Here is a 21509-nt window from a genome sequence, read left to right on the forward strand (position 1 = left end):
GTTTAGAATATCTACATAAATTCAGCAATTGCATTCTTTTCATATTACTCTGCAGGCTACTGACCTATTCAAAGCTTCCTCCGGCATCTCAGCAAACATCTGCCTTTATTTATTGAACTCAACCTGCAGGAGGTTTGCCTGTTGTGATTGAGTGGGGGGAAACCGCTGCAGGCAAGGTTCTGGCAGATGGGTGTGTCTTGGTGGTGGCAAGGACACACCCAAGAAACGCCCACCACACCCCCAAGCCAACTCACGTTTGGCTTCTGTCATGGCCGCCAGCATTTCTTGAGGAGCAAACCAAAAAACGAGGCCAAATCAGTGGGGTGCAGTTCCCCTTTAATGGAAGCCTTGTATGACCACAGCAATAGCATGAATGCCAGCAGGTGGCAGTACAAGTGCTTACAGCAAAACCTTATCTGTTCCACCAGCATCATAGGAATAGCATATAGGGCCTTCAACTGAATACAGTCTAACTGACCAACAGAACCTGCTTATGTTCCCCCTTTCTCTGGGATAGTTAACTAACTTAATATGAAAAATGCCCACTGAAATGGTTGAATGTGATATGCTGTGGCTCACAACTTGTATATCACACTCTTAACACAAGTGAAATGATTTGAGATCTATGCCTTACGCTCTCGCATGTAGCCCATTGTCTGTAACCGTTCAGGCAGTAAACATGCAAAGCACATTACTGCATATTATTAATAACTTACACATTTAAATAAGTGACTTCCATAATTCAAACAGTCTGTACAGTGGCTCTGTGTGTTAGTGTTAGTTAGCTCTAGGAACATCAAGTGGAACCTGTCCATGTATTAAGTCTTCATTTCCACGACTCATTCTATTCCTCCTGAATACTAATACTACAGTAGTTTCTGAAATGGTCAGAGTTGTTGAATACTAACACTAGTTTCTGAAATGGTCAGTTGTTGAATACTAACACTAGTTTCTAAAATGGTCAGAGTTGCTAGGTACTGTAGTGAGAGGGGGGCTAATAAGTAAAGGCCTTGAGAAAAGATAATGGAAGTCTCTCTCTATGCAGGTTGGACTACACAAACTATGGGCTTTTGGGCAAAATGTTAACATCGTTTTTTCTTTCTTCCAAAAGGCATTCTATTCCCTATATAGCCTAGTGCAGGGTAGAGCATAGGGTGCCATTGTGGACGCCTGGTCAAAGTGCATTACACAAACAATATTGTACTGTATCTCATCTGTAGAAATTGTAAATGTTTTCTAATAAATAGCAAACAGCTAAATAAAGAGACATTCTGACACATTTCTATGTGAGTCTGTTTTCCTATGGGTTTTGAATGTTTGATCTATTGAGAAGAATCAGTGCATATTGTAACTTTGGAGTGTGAGCTTCATGTCTGTGTTAGGACATTGAGAGCAATTAGAATGGATATTTTGAGTCACTCATAGGTGTGTACTGTACAGTGTGTTTGTGTGTGTGTGTGTGTGTGTGTGTGTATGAACATTGTACACTGAACAAAAATATAAACGCAACATGTGAAGTGTTGGTCCCATGTTTCATGAGCTGAAATAAAATATCCTATACATTTTCCATATGCACAAAAAGCGTATTTCTCTCAAATGTTGTGCACAAATGTATTTACATCCCTGTTAGTGAGCATTTCTCCTTTGCCAAAATAATCCATCCACCTGACAAGTGTGGTATATCATGAAGCTGATTAAACAGCATGCTCATTACACAGGTGCACCTTGTGCTGGGGACAACAAAAGGCCAGTTTTGTCACAAAACACAATTCCACAGATGTCTCAAGTTTTGAGGGAGTGCGCAACTGGCATGCTGACTGCAGGGATGTCGACCAGAGCTGTTGACAGAGAATTTGTACCATAAGCCACCTCCAAAGTCATTTTATAGAATTTGGCAATACGTCCAAGTGACTATTGGCTAACATGTAGGTTGTATGGACATTATGCTACTGTACTAGGGCAAGGCAGTAGGCATGGAGGCATGCGGATCAAAGGAGAATCAAAATGGCTCCCAGATGACAAAAGCCTCTTGTGCAACTCTCTCTCGCTCCTTCCCTCACTCTAATTTCCCATCTCACGTTATTTTCTCTCTCTTTCCGTCTGTCTCCCCAATTCATTCTAACTCTCTAACTCTCTCGCTCTCTTTCTCTCTCCAGCTCTCTGTCAGCGTTGTCCAGCAAGGTCAGCGGAATCTCTACCGATGAACAAAGGGGCTTTGAAGATGGCAGCAAGTGAATTCCCAACTCATTGTGAGTGAGTGTGGAAGAGAATGGACCCTGATCTAGTGCCTAGATTATAATCTGAAACTGTAGCTCTCACCAGAGCAGGGAAACTGCCAATAGACTACAGAGTGTGCTACCCCATTCAACGAGTCAACAAAACAAATATTTCAGTCGGAATGAGAAAAACGGAAACTCATCTTGAGATAGTTAGCTATACAGCAACTTGACAAAATATGCTGTGTGAAATGAATGCCTACAAGAGCAACAAAGTCAATGAGACATGAAAATATGACCACAGGAAACAAGTTATGATAACTGTGAAAACAAACAGTGTAGCGCTACCTGTTAGCCTATAGAAATTAATATAGGCCAGTACTCTGAGCAGTGTAGCATTACACGGTCTGGTGGCTCCATGGCTTTGCTTGGCCTAACAATGGCCTGTATTCAGCTGTGTTGTGCTAGGACAGGACAGTGCTTTCTCAGTCCTCTCTTTATCTCTCTCCAGTCTCTAGAGACCCCATTCCCTATTCTCTGTGAATGACAGGGGTGGTCAACACTCAGGATATGAAGCCCTATGCTCCAGCTAATTGAGCCAAACAAGATACTGACGAATAGCTGATCAACTGAATCAGGTGTATTAGAGCAAGGCTGGAGCAAAAGCCTGCATCCCCAGATAGTTCTCCGGGAGGAGGGTTGGCCATTGTTACTCTACAAGTAGGACTTCTTAACAGGAACTGACCCATAGTCTCACAAACTGGTCTACAAGATGTAGCACAGAGTAAGATGCACCACGGAGTAAGATGTAGCACAGAGTAAGATGCACCACGGAGTAAGATGTAGCACAGAGTAAGAAGCAGCATGGAGTAAGATGTAGCACGGAGTAAGATGTAGCACGGGGTAAGATGCACCACGGGGTAAGATGTAACACGGGGTAAGATGTAGCACAGAGTAAGAAGCAGCACGGAGTAAGAGATGGCGTGGAATAGGATGCAGCACGGAGTAAGATCTAGCACGGAGTAAGATGTAGCACGGAGTAAGATGTAGCATGGAGTAAGATCTAGCACGGAGTAAGATGTAGCATGGAGTAAGATGTAGCACGGAGTAAGATCTAGCACGGAGTAAGATCTAGCACAGAGTAAGATGTAGCACGGAGTAAGACCTAGCACGGAGTAAGATGTAGCACGGAGTAAGACCTAGCACGGAGTAAGATGTAGCACGGAGTAAGAAGCAGCACGGAGTAAGAGATGGCGTAGAATAGGATGCAGCACGGAGTAAGATCTAGCACGGAGTAAGATGTAGCACGGAGTAAGATGTAGCACGGAGTAAGACCTAGCACGGAGTAAGAAGTAGCACGGAGTAAGAAGCAGCACGGCGTAAGATGTAGCACGGGGTAAGAAGCAGCACAGAGTAAGAAGCAGCACGGAGTAAGAAGCAGCACGGCGTAAGAAGCAGCACGGAGTAAGAAGCAGCACGGAGTAAGATGCACCACGGAGTAAGAAGTAGCACGGGGTAAGATGTAGCACGGAGTAAGATGTAGCACGGAGTAAGAAGCAGCACGGTGTAAGAAGTAGCACGGAGCAAGAAGCAGCACGGAGTAAGAAGCAGCACGGAGTAAGAAGCAGCACGGAGTAAGAAGCAGCACGGAGTAAGAGGCAGCACGGGGTAAGATGCAGCACGGAGTAAGATGTAGCACGGAATAAGATGCAGCACGGAGTAAGATGTAGCACGGAGTAAGGTGTAGCACGGAGTAAGATGCAGCATGGAGTAAGATGTAGCACAGAGTAAGATGTAGCCTTTTCATATTGTGCTCAGAGGTTAGAGTACCCACTAATTATAGGCCATAAAATAACAGCTGTGTAACACAATACAAGTTAGATTGAACTCAATAGGTCTTGGTTTTGTTGATGATGTGATGTCTGGTATTTTGAAGCCGGATCACATGTATAATAAATAGCCAATAAAGTATTCTTCTTCTTTTATGTCACATTTACTGATATGACCTTTAGTCGAAAGGGTCAAACAAACAGCAAAACAGTGTAGCACCATGCTTTGTGTGAATACTGAACAATGCCATGAGTGTTTGGTTTAAAATGATGTGTAATGTGAATGGAAACTACTGGTATAGAGACACACAGCCTGCCCTACATACCACAGAACTGGGCTGAGCACTTAGGCTAAGGAAAGGAAGTGACTGCTATCATCTTTCAAAATGATTTAACCTTTAATAGCATTATCCATTTTGTTTTCATTAAAATACACTTTACTGTATGAAGGACCTGTATAAAGTGGTGCTATACTTCATGAGCTAGTAAACTATCCACTAGGCAAGAGGTTTAATGATTAATGGAGATGAATAAAATTACATTGTGAATGGCACAGCATGTCACTATTATCACTACAGACAACTATGTATAAAGGCAACAAGCACACACACACACACACACACACTACAAATTATATCAGGGGCCGGCAACAGGCGGCCCGAGGACTATAACAGTCCCGCAAGTGACTTTTTTGGGCCCCTCAATGTTTTTAGCAAAAAAAATACAAATAAAAATTGATCACCAGGAATTCAGTTAAAAATGTGTTAATTCAGGAAATCTGTTCCCAAGTATTTCCACAAATGAAAAAAAACAGATATGTGATCATGTCTCAATGTAATCAAGGTGTGAAATGATGGATATTTTCAAATACATTCTCTTTTTGGGCTTAGTTGTGGTCAATTTGTAGTGTACACCCCCCCAAACATCCGTTCCGATATAAAATCGGCGCGTAGCTGTATCTAGTTGCCTACCCCTGAATTATATCAACTATATTCATTTACAAAACATTTATTCCTTACTTTTGAGCACATTACTTTGGAATTCCATTTTTGAAAATAACAAAAGGTCACACTCAAAACCTGAGCGCAGCTCAGCAACATCTCCTATAAAGAATTAATCAGCTAGTGAACACATAATTCAGTGTTATGGTAGCTAAAAAGCTTTCACACTGCAACATGCAATTTAGCCCCCTAGTGTCGTGTCATGTAAGGACACATTGTCAGTTCAGAGCACCTAACACAAAGTAAAGTACACAGTAACATAGGTGTGTGTGTGTTTGTGTGCGTGTGCAGTGCACCTACAAGAAGCATCACATTCCTTCCCCTACAAGGACCCTGGGTAGTCATACTGTATAATGGAAGACAATGGGCGTTTCAGGCCTTGATATATAGTCTTAGACTGCAAGACTGACACCAATGCTAGCATCCATGACTCCATACCAAGTATCCTTGGTGGTTGGTTGCTCAAGGTTGTATAAGAGTTGTATCAACTCCTGTCCTAATTACGAATCCACTATTGAATATTGGTACCATCATAATGCATTACTTACCAGACTTGTCATAAGCACCTATGGTTCCCTAATACTGTCTTACTATCATAGTGAAAAGGGGCTTTAGTGTGGACATGGGGTGACCAGACTATTTACTTAGTCCTTATTAGGTTATTATCCCCAGCTTAACAAAGCTAATTTTGTGCAGACATACAATAGCAGCTGCTAGCTTAGCTTGGTCATGTGTCTTCTCTATCGGTAAGTCTAATGGACAACAAACAAGCCAAAGTAAAGTAAAGACTTCTTGAAACAATGGTGTTAACACTGCCGACACCACATGTTACAATAGGGTTACTTAATACTACCAACACCACATGTTACAATAGGGTTAACACTACTGACACCACATGTTACAATAGGGTTAACACTACTGACACCAAATGTTACAATAGGGTTAACACTACTGACACCACATGTTACAATGGGGTTAACACTACTGACACCATGTTGCAATGGGGTTAACACCACCGACACCATGTTACAATAGGCTTAACACTACCAACAGCACATATTACAATAGGGTTAACATTACTGACACCACATGTTACAATAGGGTTAACACTACTGACACCACATGTTACAATAGGGTTAACACTACTGACACCACATGTTACAATAGGGTTAACACTACTGACACCACATGTTACAGTAGGGTTAACACTACTAACACCACATGTTACAATGGGGTTAACACTACTGACACCATGTTGCAATGGGGTTAACACCACCTACACCATGTTACAATAGGCTTAACACTACCAACAGCACATATTACAATAGGGTTAACATTACTGACACCACATGTTACAATAGGGTTAACACTACTGACACCACATGTTACAATAGGGTTAACACTACTGACACCATATGTTACAATAGGGTTAACACTACTAACACCACATGTTACAATAGGGTTAACACTACTAACACCACATGTTACAATGGGGTAAACACTACTGACACCACATAGGACAATGGGGTGAAAACTACAGACACCACATGTTACAATAGGGTTAACACTACTGACACCACATGTTACCATAAAAAAAAAAATATTTCACCTTTATTTAACCAGGTAGGCTAGTTGAGAACAAGTTCTCATTTACAACTGCGATCTGGCCAAGATAAATCAAAGCAGTGCGACACAAACAACAACACAGAGTTACACATGGAATAAACAAACATACAGTCAATAATACAATAGAGAAAGTCTATATACAGTGTGTGCAAATGAGGTAGGATAAGGGGGGTGAGGCAATAAATAGGCCATAGTGGCGAAATTATTACAGTATGGCAAATTACATTTTACATTTTAGTCATTTAGCAGACGCTCTTATCCAGAGCGACTTACAGTAGTGAATGCATACATTTTAAATTAAACACTGGGGTGATAGATGTGCAGAAGATGAGTGTGCAAGTGGGGCGGCAGGTAGCCTAGTGGTTAGAGCGTTGGACAAGGTACAAATCTGTCGATCTGCCCCTGAACAAGGCAGTTAACCCACTGTTCCTAGGCCCTCATTGAAAATAAGAATTTGTTCTTAACTGACTTGCCTAGTTAAATAAAGATAAAATATATATATATTTTTTTTAAGTAGCGGTACTGGGGTGCAAAAGAGCAAAAATAAATAACATAAATAACAATATGGTGATGAGGTAGTTGGATGGGCTATTTACAGATTGGCTATGTACTGGTGCAGTGATCTGTGAGCTGCTCTGACAGCTGGTGCTTAAACACCACATGTTACAATGGGGTTAACACTACTGACACCACGTTCCAATGGGGTTAACACCACCTACAATAGGGTTAACACTATTAACACCACATGTTACAATGGGGTTAACACTAATGACAGCACATGTTACAATGGGGTTACTTAACACTACGAACACCACATGTTAAATAGGGTTAACACTACTGACACCACATGTTACAATGTGGTTAACACCACCTACACCATGTTACAATAGGCTTAACACTACAAACAGCACATATTACAATAGGGTTAACACTACTGACTACACATAGGACAATGGGGTGAACACTGCAGACACCACATGTTACAACAGGGTTAAACACTACTGACACCACATGTTACAATAGGGTTAACACTACTGACACCACATGTTACAATAGGGTTAAACACTACTGACACCACATGTTACAATAGGGTTAAACACTACTGACACCACATGTTACAATAGGGTTAAACACTACTGACACCACATGTTACAATAGGGTTAAACACTACTGACACCACATGTTACAATAGGGTTAAACACTACTGACACCACATGTTACAATAGGGTTAACACTATTAACACCACAGGTTCCAATGGGGTGAACCCTACTGACACCACATAGGACAATGGGGTTAACACTACCAACACCACATGCCACAATGGATCAGATGCTCTGTGTGCATGAAAGGGTTGGGAATTGTGTTTCTAGAAAAGCCATAAACACACAATGTCTCTTTAAGACTGTACTATAAAACATAAAGAATAAGTTAGCTATCTAACTTACATTGCTCAAGACATAACTATATTGCTGTGATTCCAATAGCACTGTAAATTAGATTAGAAATCACTGCATATAGCTACCGTAGGGATAGATCGGTGGATTCTAATGTAATAAGTAGTGCACTGTTCTGAAACATGCAGTGTGCTGACAACAAGATAGTGTACGGTGCATTTAGTGTGAAATGTCTCTTTTCATAAGAGAAAGCACACACACACACGGTCCCTAAGGTTCTCTCTCTCCCGTGAGAAGTCCCTCCTAGTCAAGCGGAGGACTGGTGTCACTGTGATGTGGTCTATGGTCACTCACTGGGCCAGCCAGAGCCCAGTATAGCCGCACGCAACCACACAGAGGCAAACATGCAGGCCTAATACATTCACGTTAGGAAATTCCTGCCACATACAGTACCGTTCAAAAGTTTAGGATAACTTAGAAATGTCCTTGTTTTTGAAAGAAAAGCACATTTTTTGTCAATTAAAATAACATCAAATTGATCAGAAATACAGTGTAGACATTGTTAACGTTGTAAATGACTATAGTAGCTGGAAACGGTGCCCATTATCAGCAACCATCACTCCTGTGTTCCAATGGCACGTTGTGTTAGCTAATCCAAGTTTATCATTTTAAAGGCTAATTGATCATTAGAAAACCCCTTTGCAATTATGTTAGCACAGCTGAAAACTGTTGTTCTGATTAAAGAAGCAATACAACTGGCCTTCTTTAGACTAGTTGAGTATCTGGAGCATCAGCATTTGTGGGTTCGAGTACAGGCTCAAAATGGCCAGAAACAAAGATATTTCTTCTGAAACTTGTCAGTCTATTTCTTGTTCTGAGAAATGAAGGCTATTTCATGTGAGAAATTGCCAAGAAACTGAAGATCTCGTACAACGCTGTGTACTACTCCCTTCACCGAACAGCGCAAACTGGCTCTAACCAGAATAGAAAGAAGAGTGTGAGGCCCCGGTGCAAAAGTGAGCAAGAGGACAAGTACATTAGTGTGTCTAGTTTGAGAAACAGACGCTTCACAAGTCCTCAAATGGCAGCTTCATTAAATAGTACCTGCAAAACACCAGTCTCAACGTCAACAGTGAAGAGGCGACTCCAGGATGCTGGTATTTTAGGCAGAGATGCAAATTAAAAGCCAATAAAAATAAAAGACTAAGATGGGCAAACGAACACAGACACTGGACAGAGGAACTCTGCCTAGAAGGCCAGCATCCAGGAGTCGCCTCTTCACTGTTGACGTTGAGACTGACAGTAGCTCTTGGTAGATGGGTAGTTGGACTTGTGGTCTTGAAATAGCAGCATTTGTATAGTAGATAAAGACGTCTTTCATTCCTTTGTGTAACTTGTTGTCTTTGTGGTCCGATAGCAGCTCTGCTTCTGATCCCCACATGTTACAGTTTGGAACATACAGTGGTTCTGTTCAACCCTTTATGTGCCCAGGGTGTTACAGTTTGGAACATACAGTGGTTCTGTTCAACCCTTTATGTGCCCAGGGTGTTACAGTTTGGAACATACAGTGGTCCTGTTCAACCCTTTATGTGCCCAGGGTGTTACAGTTTGGAACATTCAGTGGTCCTGTTCAACCCTTTATGTGCCCAGGGTGTTACAGTTTGGAACATACAGTGGTTCTGTTCAACCCTTTATGTGCCCAGGGTGTTACAGTTTGGAACATACAGTGGTCCTGTTCAACCCTTTATGTGCCCAGGGTGTTACAGTTTGGAACATACAGTGGTTCTGTTCAACCCTTTATGTGCCCAGGGTGTTACAGTTTGGAACATACAGTGGTTCTGTTCAACCCTTTATGTGCCCAGGGTGTTACAGTTTGGAACATACAGTGGTCCTGTTCAACCCTTTATGTGCCCAGGGTGTTACAGTTTGGAACATACAGTGGTTCTGTTCAACCCTTTATGTGCCCAGGGTGTTACAGTTTGGAACATACAGTGGTTCTGTTCAACCCTTTATGTGCCCAGGGTGTTACAGTTTGGAACATACAGTGGTTCTGTTCAACCCTTTATGTGCCCAGGGTGTTACAGTTTGGAACATACAGTGGTCCTGTTCAACCCTTTATGTGCCCAGGGTGTTACAGTTTGGAACATTCAGTGGTCCTGTTCAACCCCTAGCCTTATTAGATGGGGTTTAATGACAATCTGCGCTAACTTGGGCCCTCCCCTGTCTGTCTGTGTGTGTCTGTGTGTGTCTGTCTGTGTCTGTGTGTGTCTGTCTGTGTCTGTCTGTGTCTGTGTGTGTCTGTCTGTGTCTGTGTGTGTCTGTCTGTGTCTGTGTGTGTCTGTCTGTGTCTGTGTGTGTCTGTGTCTGTGTGTGTCTGTCTGTGTGTGTCTGTCTGTGTCTGTGTGTGTCTGTCTGTGTGTGTCTGTCTGTGTGTGTGTGTCTGTCTGTGTGTGTCTGTCTGTGTCTGTGTGTGTCTGTCTGTGTGTGTGTGTCTGTCTGTCTGTGTCTGTCTGTGCCTGTCTGTGCCTGTCTGTGTCTGTCTGTCTGTGTCTGTCTGTCTGTGTCTGTCTGTCTGTCTCTGTCTGTGTGTGTCTGTCTGTGTCTGTCTGTGTCTGTCTGTGTCTGTCTGTGTCTGTCTGTCTCTGTCTGTGTCTGTCTGTCTGTGTCTGTCTGTCTGTGTCTGTCTGTCTGTGTCTGTCTGTCTGTGTCTGTCTGTCTCTGTCTGTCTGTCTCTGTCTGTCTGTGTCTGTCTGTCTGTGTCTGTCTGTCTGTGTCTGTCTGTGTCTGTCTGTGTCTGTCTGTGTCTGTCTGTCTGTGTCTGTCTGTGTCTGTCTGTGTCTGTCTGTCTGTGTCTGTCTGTGTGTCTTTGTGCCTGCCTGCCTGTCTGTCTGTCTGTATCTTGTTAAAGCAGGTGCTTGGCTCTTTGCGCTACAGTACAGTGGTGCCACTCTTTCATATCACTCCCCCATGACAACAAGGCCTAACGGCAGGAGTTTAGTGCCTTGGCAACGGCTTCTGGGGAGCTCTGTTGCCGAGGTGCGGTGCAGTAGAATCTCCATGTTGGCTGAGAGAGGTGGCTGTGGAGGGATATAACCATCTGACAAAAAAGCAGGGAGAGGTAGTGTGTGTCACAGCCATACTGTTCTCTGTACATATCATGTGAACGATCCATATGTTATATTTCATAAGTGAAACTCTATCAAATATTTGAATGGGCGCACATAATGATTAAAATATGTGTGTGCTTACGCGCATCTATGTGTGAGTGTGCGTGTCTGTCTGCCTGCGTCTGTGTGTTCAGCTCACCATGGCGTGTGACACCGCACTGACAGTGTTCTGTGCACCCGGAGAAAGCAGGGCAGTGATGAGAAGTTGTTTCCACATATTAATTGGGTCACTTCGTCAATGATTCATCATCAGCACACACAAGGTAGAACGAGGCACCCCATACTGTACAAATCAGAGAACATCAGTCTATGTTAATACTTCTAGACAGGGAGAGATGGATACTTGGGTCAAATACATGATCAAATACTAGAGGCTGCACTTTTGGGACTATTCTATTGTTCCCATAGTATGGGGGAAACGGTCTATTAATAGATTAGTGGATCGCATCATTGGTCCATTATGAGACAGGGTACCTCTCTTACTGCAGTACGGATAATCATCTTTACACTGAAAGGTTACTAAAACCATAGTTTGTAGTGATACTTTTCTTTTGTAGTCCTAACTTTAATCTGTAATCTACATCTGTTGCATTCTGAACAATAGATTCATTTAAAATGTAAGGCAAAAGGCTTGCTGTTGTGTTCTGCACAGTAGCCTATGAACTGTCATGTGGCATGACTTCCAATGACATAACAGAACTCATTAGAAAGTTGTGGCGGCTGGAACTGATATTGGAAACGACATAATTCAAACATTTACAAAGTTATTAAGAATGTATGGTGAAGACTTGACAGTGCTGCTCTATTTCAAGCCTGAGATAAATATGAAATGGACAGGGCAGTACACAGAGGACAGTACACAGAGGACAGTACACAAGGACAATACACAGAGGACAGTACACAGTGGACAATACACAGAGGACAATACATAGATGATAATACACAGAGGACCGTACAGAGAGGATAATACACAGAGGACAATACATAGATGATAATACACAGAGGACCGTACAGAGAGGATAATACACAGAGGACAATACATAGATGATAATACACAGAGGACCGTACAGAGAGGATAATACACAGAGGACAATACACAGAGAACAAGCATTCTTATCCTCTTCATCCTCTAGCATCTTTCCCTCGACTGCAGTCAGTGCACCTGTCTGTCTGGTCAGATGTGTGGCTTTAGACGAGACATTGAGCTCACTGTCCCTTCAAATGTTTTATATCTGAACCAGTCGAACCTCATAATAGTGACACAACTAAAGGCAAATAGGAGTATTGTACCAAAAACATACACTACATGACCAAAAATCATGGGCATTCAAATGGAGTTGGTCCCACATTTGCTGCTATAACAGCCTCCACTCTTCTGGGAAGGCTTTCCACAAGATGTTGGAACATTGCTGCAGGGACTTGGTTCTATTCAGCCACAAGATCATTAGTGAGGTCAGGCACTGATGTTGGGTAATTAGGGCTGGCTCGCAGTCGGCGTTCCAATTCATCCCAAAGGTGTTTGATGGGGTTGAGGTTAGGGCTCTGTGCAGGCCAGTCAAGTTCTTCCACACTAATCTCGACAAATAATTTCTGTATGGACCTCGCTTTGTTTGTCACATGCACCGAATACAACAGGTGTAGGTAGACCTTACAGTCCTTAACCAACGATGCAGTTTTAAGAAAAAAAGTGTTAAGAAAGTATTTACTAAAATAAACTAAATAAATAAATAAAGGAGCAACAATAAAATAACAGTAGCTGATGTTGCTTCCAGAGGCAGTTTGGAACTCGGTAGTGAGTATTGCTGAAATGGCTGAAATATCCCTTATCTACTAATTTGAAGGGGTGTCCACATAGGTTTGTATATATAGTGTACCTTTCAAACCACAATGTGATGCTACACCTAAGTTTCGAAGACATCTTTGGCATACCAACCTATAATCCATACCAGAATGCTTTATAGGCCTACACCTTAAAAATACACTTTCACATTCAATCAAACAGCTCTTGGAAATAGTGTAATACACCACCCATGTCAATTTTATGTCTCACCCTCTCTCTCCCTCTCTGATAATGTGCCTGCAAGCCTTACATATTCAAATTAGAAAGTTTCTGGGATACCACCCCCTGTAAAACGTCTCATCCTTGCCCCATAGCTGTCAGCGATTACGCTCTTTTGGTAATACCCTGTGTGTGTGTGAGTACTATGTGTATGCGCTGTACGGGCGCATGTGACCTAAAGGTAACACACTCCCTGTCCCTCAGCTCGAGAGGTGGTCTCCACATCCCTGTGCCCAGTGTAATTGCATCATTAGAATCGTTGTGGCGTCTTCGCCTGGTGGCCGGGGAGATTTAATAAGAGCTCTGGGTGGTTTCTCTCTCTCAGACACTTGTCTCCGTGGAGCTAGGTTTCCCCTCTGGAATTTGTAATAATGCAGCACTCTCTCTCCAACAAAGCCGTAAAGACAGGAACATCAAACAAAGAACAGAAGCTTGGTGAATCCTCTCTCCTCCACCGTAGAGCCAAAGGCAAGCCACAGATACTGTCTATATTGTGTCTGTATATGGCTATTTCTACTGCCTAGCCAATAATGTGCTGTAAGTACATTTGACCATTTGTTTCTCACAATCACCACTGGATATCTAAAGTGATGGAAGTCAGTAGGTGATGTACTGTGTTCGGAAAAGATGCTGAGGGAGAACACTGAAGCAGGAACAGCATTAATTGAGTCAAAAGACTCTTGAATAGAGACACTATAAAAATGCATATTATGTAAAGTATTAATACCCCTTGACTTATTCCCCATTTTGTTGTGTTACAGCCTGAATTCAAAATGTATTAAATATATCTCACCCAACTACACACAATACCCCATAACGACAAAGTGAAAACATGTTTTTAGAATTTATTCCAAATTTATTGAAAATTAAATACAGAAATATATCCACACCCTTGAGTCAACACATGTTAGAATCAACTTTGGCAGCTATTACAGCTGTGAGTCTTTCTGGGTAAGTCTTTAAGAGCTTTATACACCTGGGCCCAGATTCACAAAACCTTCTTAAGAATAAATGTATTCTTAACTACCATTTTTCCCTTAACTATAGACTTAAGAAGAAAGTTAAGCAAAGTTGCTATTCCTCAAAAAGGTTATTGATTTTTTTTGGTGTTATTTCTTATGTTTCTCCTTAAGCAAAAAGTTAAGATGAAATTAGATTCTTGAAAATAATTCTTAATCCCAAAATAGCTAAACTATTGTCTTAAACTCAGGGCAGTGAGAGAAAAAGTTCATAAAAAAAATTGACCATGTTTAATTCACTCAAACTTCATCTGAAAGTTTCAGTATTGATTATTTTAAACCCAAGAACATGTTTTAGAACATTAAAATATGCTAACACGATTGCCATTGCTAGTTAAACGGTTGCCTAGCAACAAACCTCTTAAGAAGATTTGTAAGAAGATATTTGAGAAGTTTGTAAGAAAATCATTAAATCTTAAGATATTGTTGAGGAAAAGCACTTACGAACTATCTTATGAACTTCTTTTCTTAAGAAGCGTGTTACTTTTTGCGTAAGAAGTGTTTTGTGAATCTGGGCCCTGGATTGTACAATATTTGCACATTATTATTTTTACAATTCAAGTTGGTTGATGATCATTGCTGGACAGCCAATTTCAAGTCTTGCCATAGCTTTTCAAGCCGATTTAAGTCAAAATCGTAACTAGGCCACTCAGGAACATTCAATGTCGTCTTGGTAAGCAACGCCAGTGCAGCCTTGTGTGTTAGGTTATTGTCCTGCTGAAAGGTGAATTTGTCTCCCTCTCTGGAAAGCAGACTAAACCAGATTTTCATCTAGGATTTTGCCTGTGCTTAGCTCTATATCCTAAAAAAACTCCCTTGTCCTTGCCGATGACAAGCATACCCATAACATGAGGCAGCCACCACCATGCTTGAAAATGTGAAGAGCGGTACTCAGTGATGTGTTGTGTTGGATTTGTCCCAACATAATGCTTTGTATTCAGAACATAAAGTTAATTTCCTAGCCCAATTCTTGGCAGTTTTACTTTAGTGCCTTTTGGCAAACCGGATGCATGTTTTGTAATATATTTTTTTCTGTACAGGCTTCCTTCTCATCCAAAGTGTAATTAATAACTTCACCATGGTCAAAGGGATATTAAGCACTATTATTGCACACAGAGTGAGTCCATTCAACTTTCTATGACTTGTTAAGCACATTTTTAATCCTGAACTTATTTAGACTTTCCAATAACAAAGGAGTTAAATACTTATTGACTCAAGACATTACAGTCTTTCATTTTTTATTAATTTATAAAAATGTCTAAAATCAGAATTCCACTTCAAAATTATGGGGTATTGTGTGTAGGCCGGTGACACAAAATCTCAATTTAATACATTTTAAATTCAGACTGTAGCACAACAAACTGTGGGAAAAGTAAAGGGGTGTGAATACTTTCTGAAGGCACTGTGTCTATGTAAAATGTCCATTCCACCTTGTTTATAAATTATCATAAAAAACGTAGTAGTTGGTCTTTTGAAGAAGATTTCCAGGGGGGTCTCTTGATATAAGCTGTGATTAATGTGTGGTTGTATTGTGTTACATTTATAGTAGGAGGACTGAGGTAGCCAAGGCGGGCTCAAACCTTCTAGTGTAGCCTTCATATTTACCCAGTGTTTTCCCTAGATTATAATCCGGACGGAGCACAAAGGCACCCTTAAATGACATCCAAGGCCTGTTTGAACAACATTTTCAATTGAAAACCATTTAGGTCCAATGCTTTTAGGCAGAAGGGGACCAGAACTAAGTGAACCCTTCCCGCAGATTTAGTTCATTTCCACCAGTGAGTATGGTTACATGCACACATAAATAGGATTATTGTGAATAGTCAGATGAATATAATAGCTCGAAATAAATGTTTACATGCTTTGCAAAAATAACAATTTCCCTAATAATCTTGTTTACATGGACACATCTGAAACCAGGCTACCTGATGATTGGACACAGATACACGCAGAAAATCGCAAATCAAAATAAACTTTCTACCACCTTATTTTTGGGAAGCCTATTTGATTCTGAGTTCGGACATATAAAATTTGTATGTGAAAACAATTTCTAAGATACATACTTTCCAAACTCACTTCACTCGCTCTAAAGATGGAGGCTTGTGCTGCTGGTGAGGGTAGACGCACAGATCAAATACACAGCTGAAACTCTGATTAAGCTGTTTACATGTAGAAAGATTGCTCAGAAAACCAGGTGTTTTAAACGGCGTATGCTTACTTCGATTATGACCTTACGCTGATTAAAATAAGCAGAGTAAGGTGTTTACATGACTATTGCAATACCCGGCCTACTTCCATTATCAGTTTAATATTGAATTATTAGTGTGCATGTAAACGTACTCGGTGATACATGAAAGTAAGATATTAACAGATGTGGACTTACGTGATGATGAGCGAGGTGGCGAAGAGCAGTGTGGTGAGCAGGCCCCGTTGGCAGTCAGCGTTCTTCCGCTGGCGCTGGTGCATCTCGCCGCCGCAGTTTTCGCAGCAGCGGCACAGGCAGAAGAAGAGGCCAACCAGGGGAAGTAGGACCATGAAGAGCAGGCCGAGCACGGCACACACCATGAAGCCTGTCTCATAGTAGATGGCCTGGAGAGAAGAGGAGCAGTAGATGGGAGGAGGGAGAGGGTGAAGAAAAGAGAGGGAGTGAGGAGAGGGGGAGAAGTAGAGAGGGAGCAGTAGATGATTCCAGAATGATGATGAGAGCCCACAGTTGGCATTGACACTTTCCTTAAATGTCATTTCATACAGTACATAGTAGGCTTTTCCATGGCCATGTAGGTAGGCCAGTTGAGAACAAGTTCTCATTTACAACTGCGACCTGGCATTGATGGCTGTGGAGATATTATCCTCAAAATCAATGCCAAATGTGTGACACTTTAAGCCAGTAGGCATGGCACAGTGATACCGTTTGACGTCATTTCTGAATCAGTGTGATTTTGATACTATTTGCATACTATGCCGCAAAAATGCAAACGATAACAGGAATAACACCATAAACCAGGGTTTCCCAACCGACGGCCGACGGGTGGATTTATTTCACCCGCAAGTTTTCTGAGCAAAATAAAATAACAAATACATTTTCATTGTTGGACATAAAAGACTGTAAAAACACCTGGAAATCAGCTCCAATTGATTTTAATTTTGGAAATCTCTTCCCAAGTATTCTCAAGCATTATAGAGACACGTGTATACAAATGAAAGCAAGGTTCGAAATTATTATGTTTTAGTCAAATATTATATCTGTTTGGGAATCTTGTGGTCAATTTGCAGTATACAAATTATTTGTAATTATGTTCTGGCCCCCCGACATTCAGCTCCAGAAAAAAATTGGTTGAATCTACACTACACTACCGGTCACTTTTTCCTTGTCACAATTTCCGAGTTTTTGAAAGAAAAGCAATTTTTTTGGTCCATTAAAATAAAATAAAATTGATCAGAAATACAGTGTAGACATTATTAATGTTGGAAATGACTATTGTAGCTGGAAACGGATGATTTTTAATGGAATATCTACATAGGCGTACAGGGGCCCATTATCAGCAACCATCACTCCTGTGTTCCAATGGCACGTTGTGTTAGCTAATCCAAGTTTATCATTTTAAAAGTACCCGCAAAACACCAGTTCCAATGTCAACAGTGAAGAGGCGACTCTAGGCAGAGCAGCAAAGAAAAAGCCATATCTCAGACTGGCCAATAAAAAGAAAAGATTAAGATGGGCAAAATAACACAGACACTGGACAGAGGAACTCTGCCTAGAAGGCCAGCATCCCGGAGTCACCTCTTTACTGTTGACGTTGAGACTGTTGTTTTGCAGGTACTATTTAATGAAGCTGCCAGTTGAGAACTTGTGGGGTGTCTGCTCTCAAACTAGACACTCTAATGTACTTGTCCTCTTGCTCAGTTGTGCACCGGGGCCTCACACTCCTCTTTCTATTCGGGTTAGAGCCAGTTTGCGCTGTTCGGTGAAGGGAGTAGTACACAGCGTTGTATGAGATCTTCAGTTTCTTGGCAATTTCTCGCATGGAATAGATTGACGAGTTTCAGAAGAAATATCTTTGTTTCTGGCCATTTTGAGCCTGTACTCGAACCCACAAATGCTGATGCTCCAGATACTCAACTAGTCTAATGAAGGCCAGTTTTATTGCTTCTTTAAACAGAACAACAGTTTTCAGCTGTGCTAACATAATTGCAAAAGGGTTTTCTAATGATCAATTAGCCTTTTAAAATTATAAACTTGGATTAGCTAACACAACGTGCCATTGGAACACAGGAGTGATGGTTGCTGATAATGGGCCTCTGTACGCCTATTTAGATATTCCATACAAAAATCTGCCGTTTCAAGCTACAATAGTCATTTACAACATTAACAATGTCTACACTGCATTTCTGATCAATTTGATGTTATTTTAAATGGACAAAAAAATTGCTTTTCTTTCAAAAACAAGGACACTTCTAAGTGACCCCAAACGTTTGAACGGTAGTGTATATAGTTGATGATCCCTGCCATTAACAATGTCAAATCAATAGAAACATACATTGCATGACATTTTGCATCAACAATTGCTTTAAATGTGGGAACATCAACACAAAGGACATGCATGTAATCAACAACAAAAAAATAAGACAAATGATTAGTTCAATAGGTGCCATTAGTTTAACGAATATGAGACTAATTCTAGTGAAGGGCAAAGAAAGAATTAGTGCTTCTAATGTTGCTTCAGAAATAGCAATGCTACTTCAGTTAGCTACACTCTTAGAAAAAAAGGGTTTTGGTTTGATTTGATTTATTAGGATCCCCACTAGCCGACGCCAATGGCGACAGCCAGTCTTACTGTGGTCCGACACATAACGAAAAATACATTACAGACCAAAAAAGTTACTTTACAATTTACGAAAGGGTTCTTCGGCTGTCTCCATAGGAGAACCCTTTTTGGTTCCCAGGTAGAACCCTATTTAGTTTTAGGTAGAACCCTTTTGGGTCCCATGTAGAACCCTCTGCAGAAACGGTTCTACATGAAACCAGAAATAGTTATTCAAAGGGTTCTCCTATGGGGACAGCCAAAGAACTGTTTTAGGTTCCAGATAGCCCCTTTTTTTCTAACAGTGAAAGCTACAGTGGGGGTAGCTAGGTGAGATGGAGTAGAGGTCATGACCATAGAGGATTAAGCACATGGACCAAACTTTCGAGCACTCAATGGACCTAACGTTAGAGCACTCAATGGACCAAACTTGAGAGCACCCAATGGACAAAACTTTCCAGCACTCAATGGACAAAACTTTCCAGCACTCAATGGACCAAACTTTAGAGCACTCAAGTTATCATGTCAGTTATCATGAACACTGTCTCCCACCTCCCCTTATTATATAAGGTCCCTGTCCCACTTATCTGTTCCTATCTCAACTGAACTAAGCGAGGGTGTTAAAAATTTTGACATTTTTATAGGAATCAGTAATTCCCGCTCTGTATGTAACTTGTCACAATGACATTATGCTGCTTCATAATATGAAAAGGGTGAAAGCGGCAGCTATCAAAACGTCTGAATGACTCCTCTCATGGCTGCCCCTACTGATTCACAGTAATTTTAATCTTCTTAACCCAGCGACCCTCCTGCACTGGAGACCTGCTGCTTTGCCATTTAGCACTCTCCAGGACCCTCTTGAAAAAGAGATTTCAAATCTCAAAGAGCCCTTCCTGGTTAAATAAAAGTTAAATCAAAAATGTAAAAAACTCAGACTCAAATCTATTCTGAACTGAACTTTTTTTCCACCTTTCTCCTTTTCTCTTCTGCTCGTTTTGAAAACTTTGGGAAAAGTTTCTAAATCTCTGGCTGCTCAGTTAATCCAACTTCTAAAGCCACTCTTTGGCTGAGTAAGGCTCACTGGGTGTCAGTCAGGTAGTTCCTGGAGGCTATGGATAAAGAGAAATCCTGTCTTAGCTAAAGCCCCCTTGCCCTGGCTTCTTTCTCTCCACATTATCAGAGGTGGTAAATCTCAGAGCCGGAGGGAATGTGTGACTTTTACTATAATGAACAAAGCATCCATCCATGTCTGACCAGTTATTTGACGGTTTGGCCTTTTCTTTTGCCTTTACACGGTTCTGTTTGTCTTTGTTAAGGGTTCTGCACGTCCACCACAATCACTGTTAAATAGATTTTTCCATCAAATGCTTCCCACAGCTGTTTGAACTGGGTGGAAACTTGCAAGGGCACATTGTGTACCTCAATGCTACGTGATCGGATTAATTCTCAAGGTTAAGATTCCAGGTGGGCCGTCCGCTACTCACTTTCTACTGGCATTTGTCCAATTAGGAGTGAAAACACACACACACACACACAGCCATTCTCTCAGTGCATAACAAGGAGAGAAAAAGTGACTTTTCTCTCCAGAATAACTGTCAGATTGCGAGAGGTTGTATGATGGGATGGTATTGGTAGCAGCAAATTGTCATCTCTGTCCAATCCTTACCACCAGGCATATAATCCCTTTACATGGTTAAAACATCCCTCTAAAGACTGCCCTTGCCCGCTCCTACTTCACTCCAGTAGCACTCACTTCACGAGGTCAGGGCATGCCCAGTCCAGCATGCATTTGTAGTCTACTTGTGTGTTGCTATAGCCCCTTGCTTTAGCCACTGTCATGGAGTTCACTAAATATTTCCATAAAGAAACTGATAGAACACACAGGTGCTAAATCAAGGTGACTTACAAAGATGAGGACCAAGAGCAAGAGTGGGAGTGTGTCGATGTAGTGTCCACATCTAAAGAATCATTGTGGAATCTGAAAAGACACTTATCCCGAAAGCATGATAGTGTACTTACTACGTGCACATGCTAAAAGTAAGGAACGAGGTGGGTAGAAAACTAAGTGTGTCATTGTAGCAAAGTATTTATACAAAAAAATCGGATTTTGGCCCAATAGGCCTGGCATATTCCCACGTTCAAAGACCTTTCCGTTTTGAATGGGTTATTTTGCCTAAAACCTTTTAGGCCTACCTATAGAAAATGTTTAAAAACAACTCTGCATCTCTGCCCAGCCTGGCAAGAGTGACCTTATTCTAAAATGGATTAAACAGTTTTTCCCCGCCTCATCAATCAACACACAATAGCCCATAATGTCAAAGCAAAAACAGTTTACAAATAAAACACTTTAATATTACATTTACATAAGTATTCAGACCCTTTACTCAGAACTCTG

General features: G+C 41.3%; 1 protein-coding gene across 13 annotated transcripts in view; it reads right to left on the reverse strand.

Moving 5' to 3' along the window:
• prom1a (prominin 1a) overlaps positions 1 to 21509 on the reverse strand; it is a 120750-nt gene that overhangs the window by 45077 nt on the left and 54164 nt on the right. For all 13 annotated transcript variants that reach the window (XM_029726712.1, XM_029726711.1, XM_029726705.1 and 10 more), the window contains one exon: positions 16696 to 16901. In XM_029726712.1, the coding sequence (XP_029582572.1) occupies positions 16696 to 16877 (182 nt within the window). In that variant the 5' untranslated portion in view covers positions 16878 to 16901. The remainder of the gene's footprint in view (positions 1 to 16695; positions 16902 to 21509) is intronic.

The sequence above is a fragment of the Salmo trutta genome, chromosome 3 (genome assembly GCF_901001165.1).
Source record: "Salmo trutta chromosome 3, fSalTru1.1, whole genome shotgun sequence".
Classification (NCBI taxonomy): Eukaryota; Metazoa; Chordata; class Actinopteri; order Salmoniformes; family Salmonidae; genus Salmo; species Salmo trutta.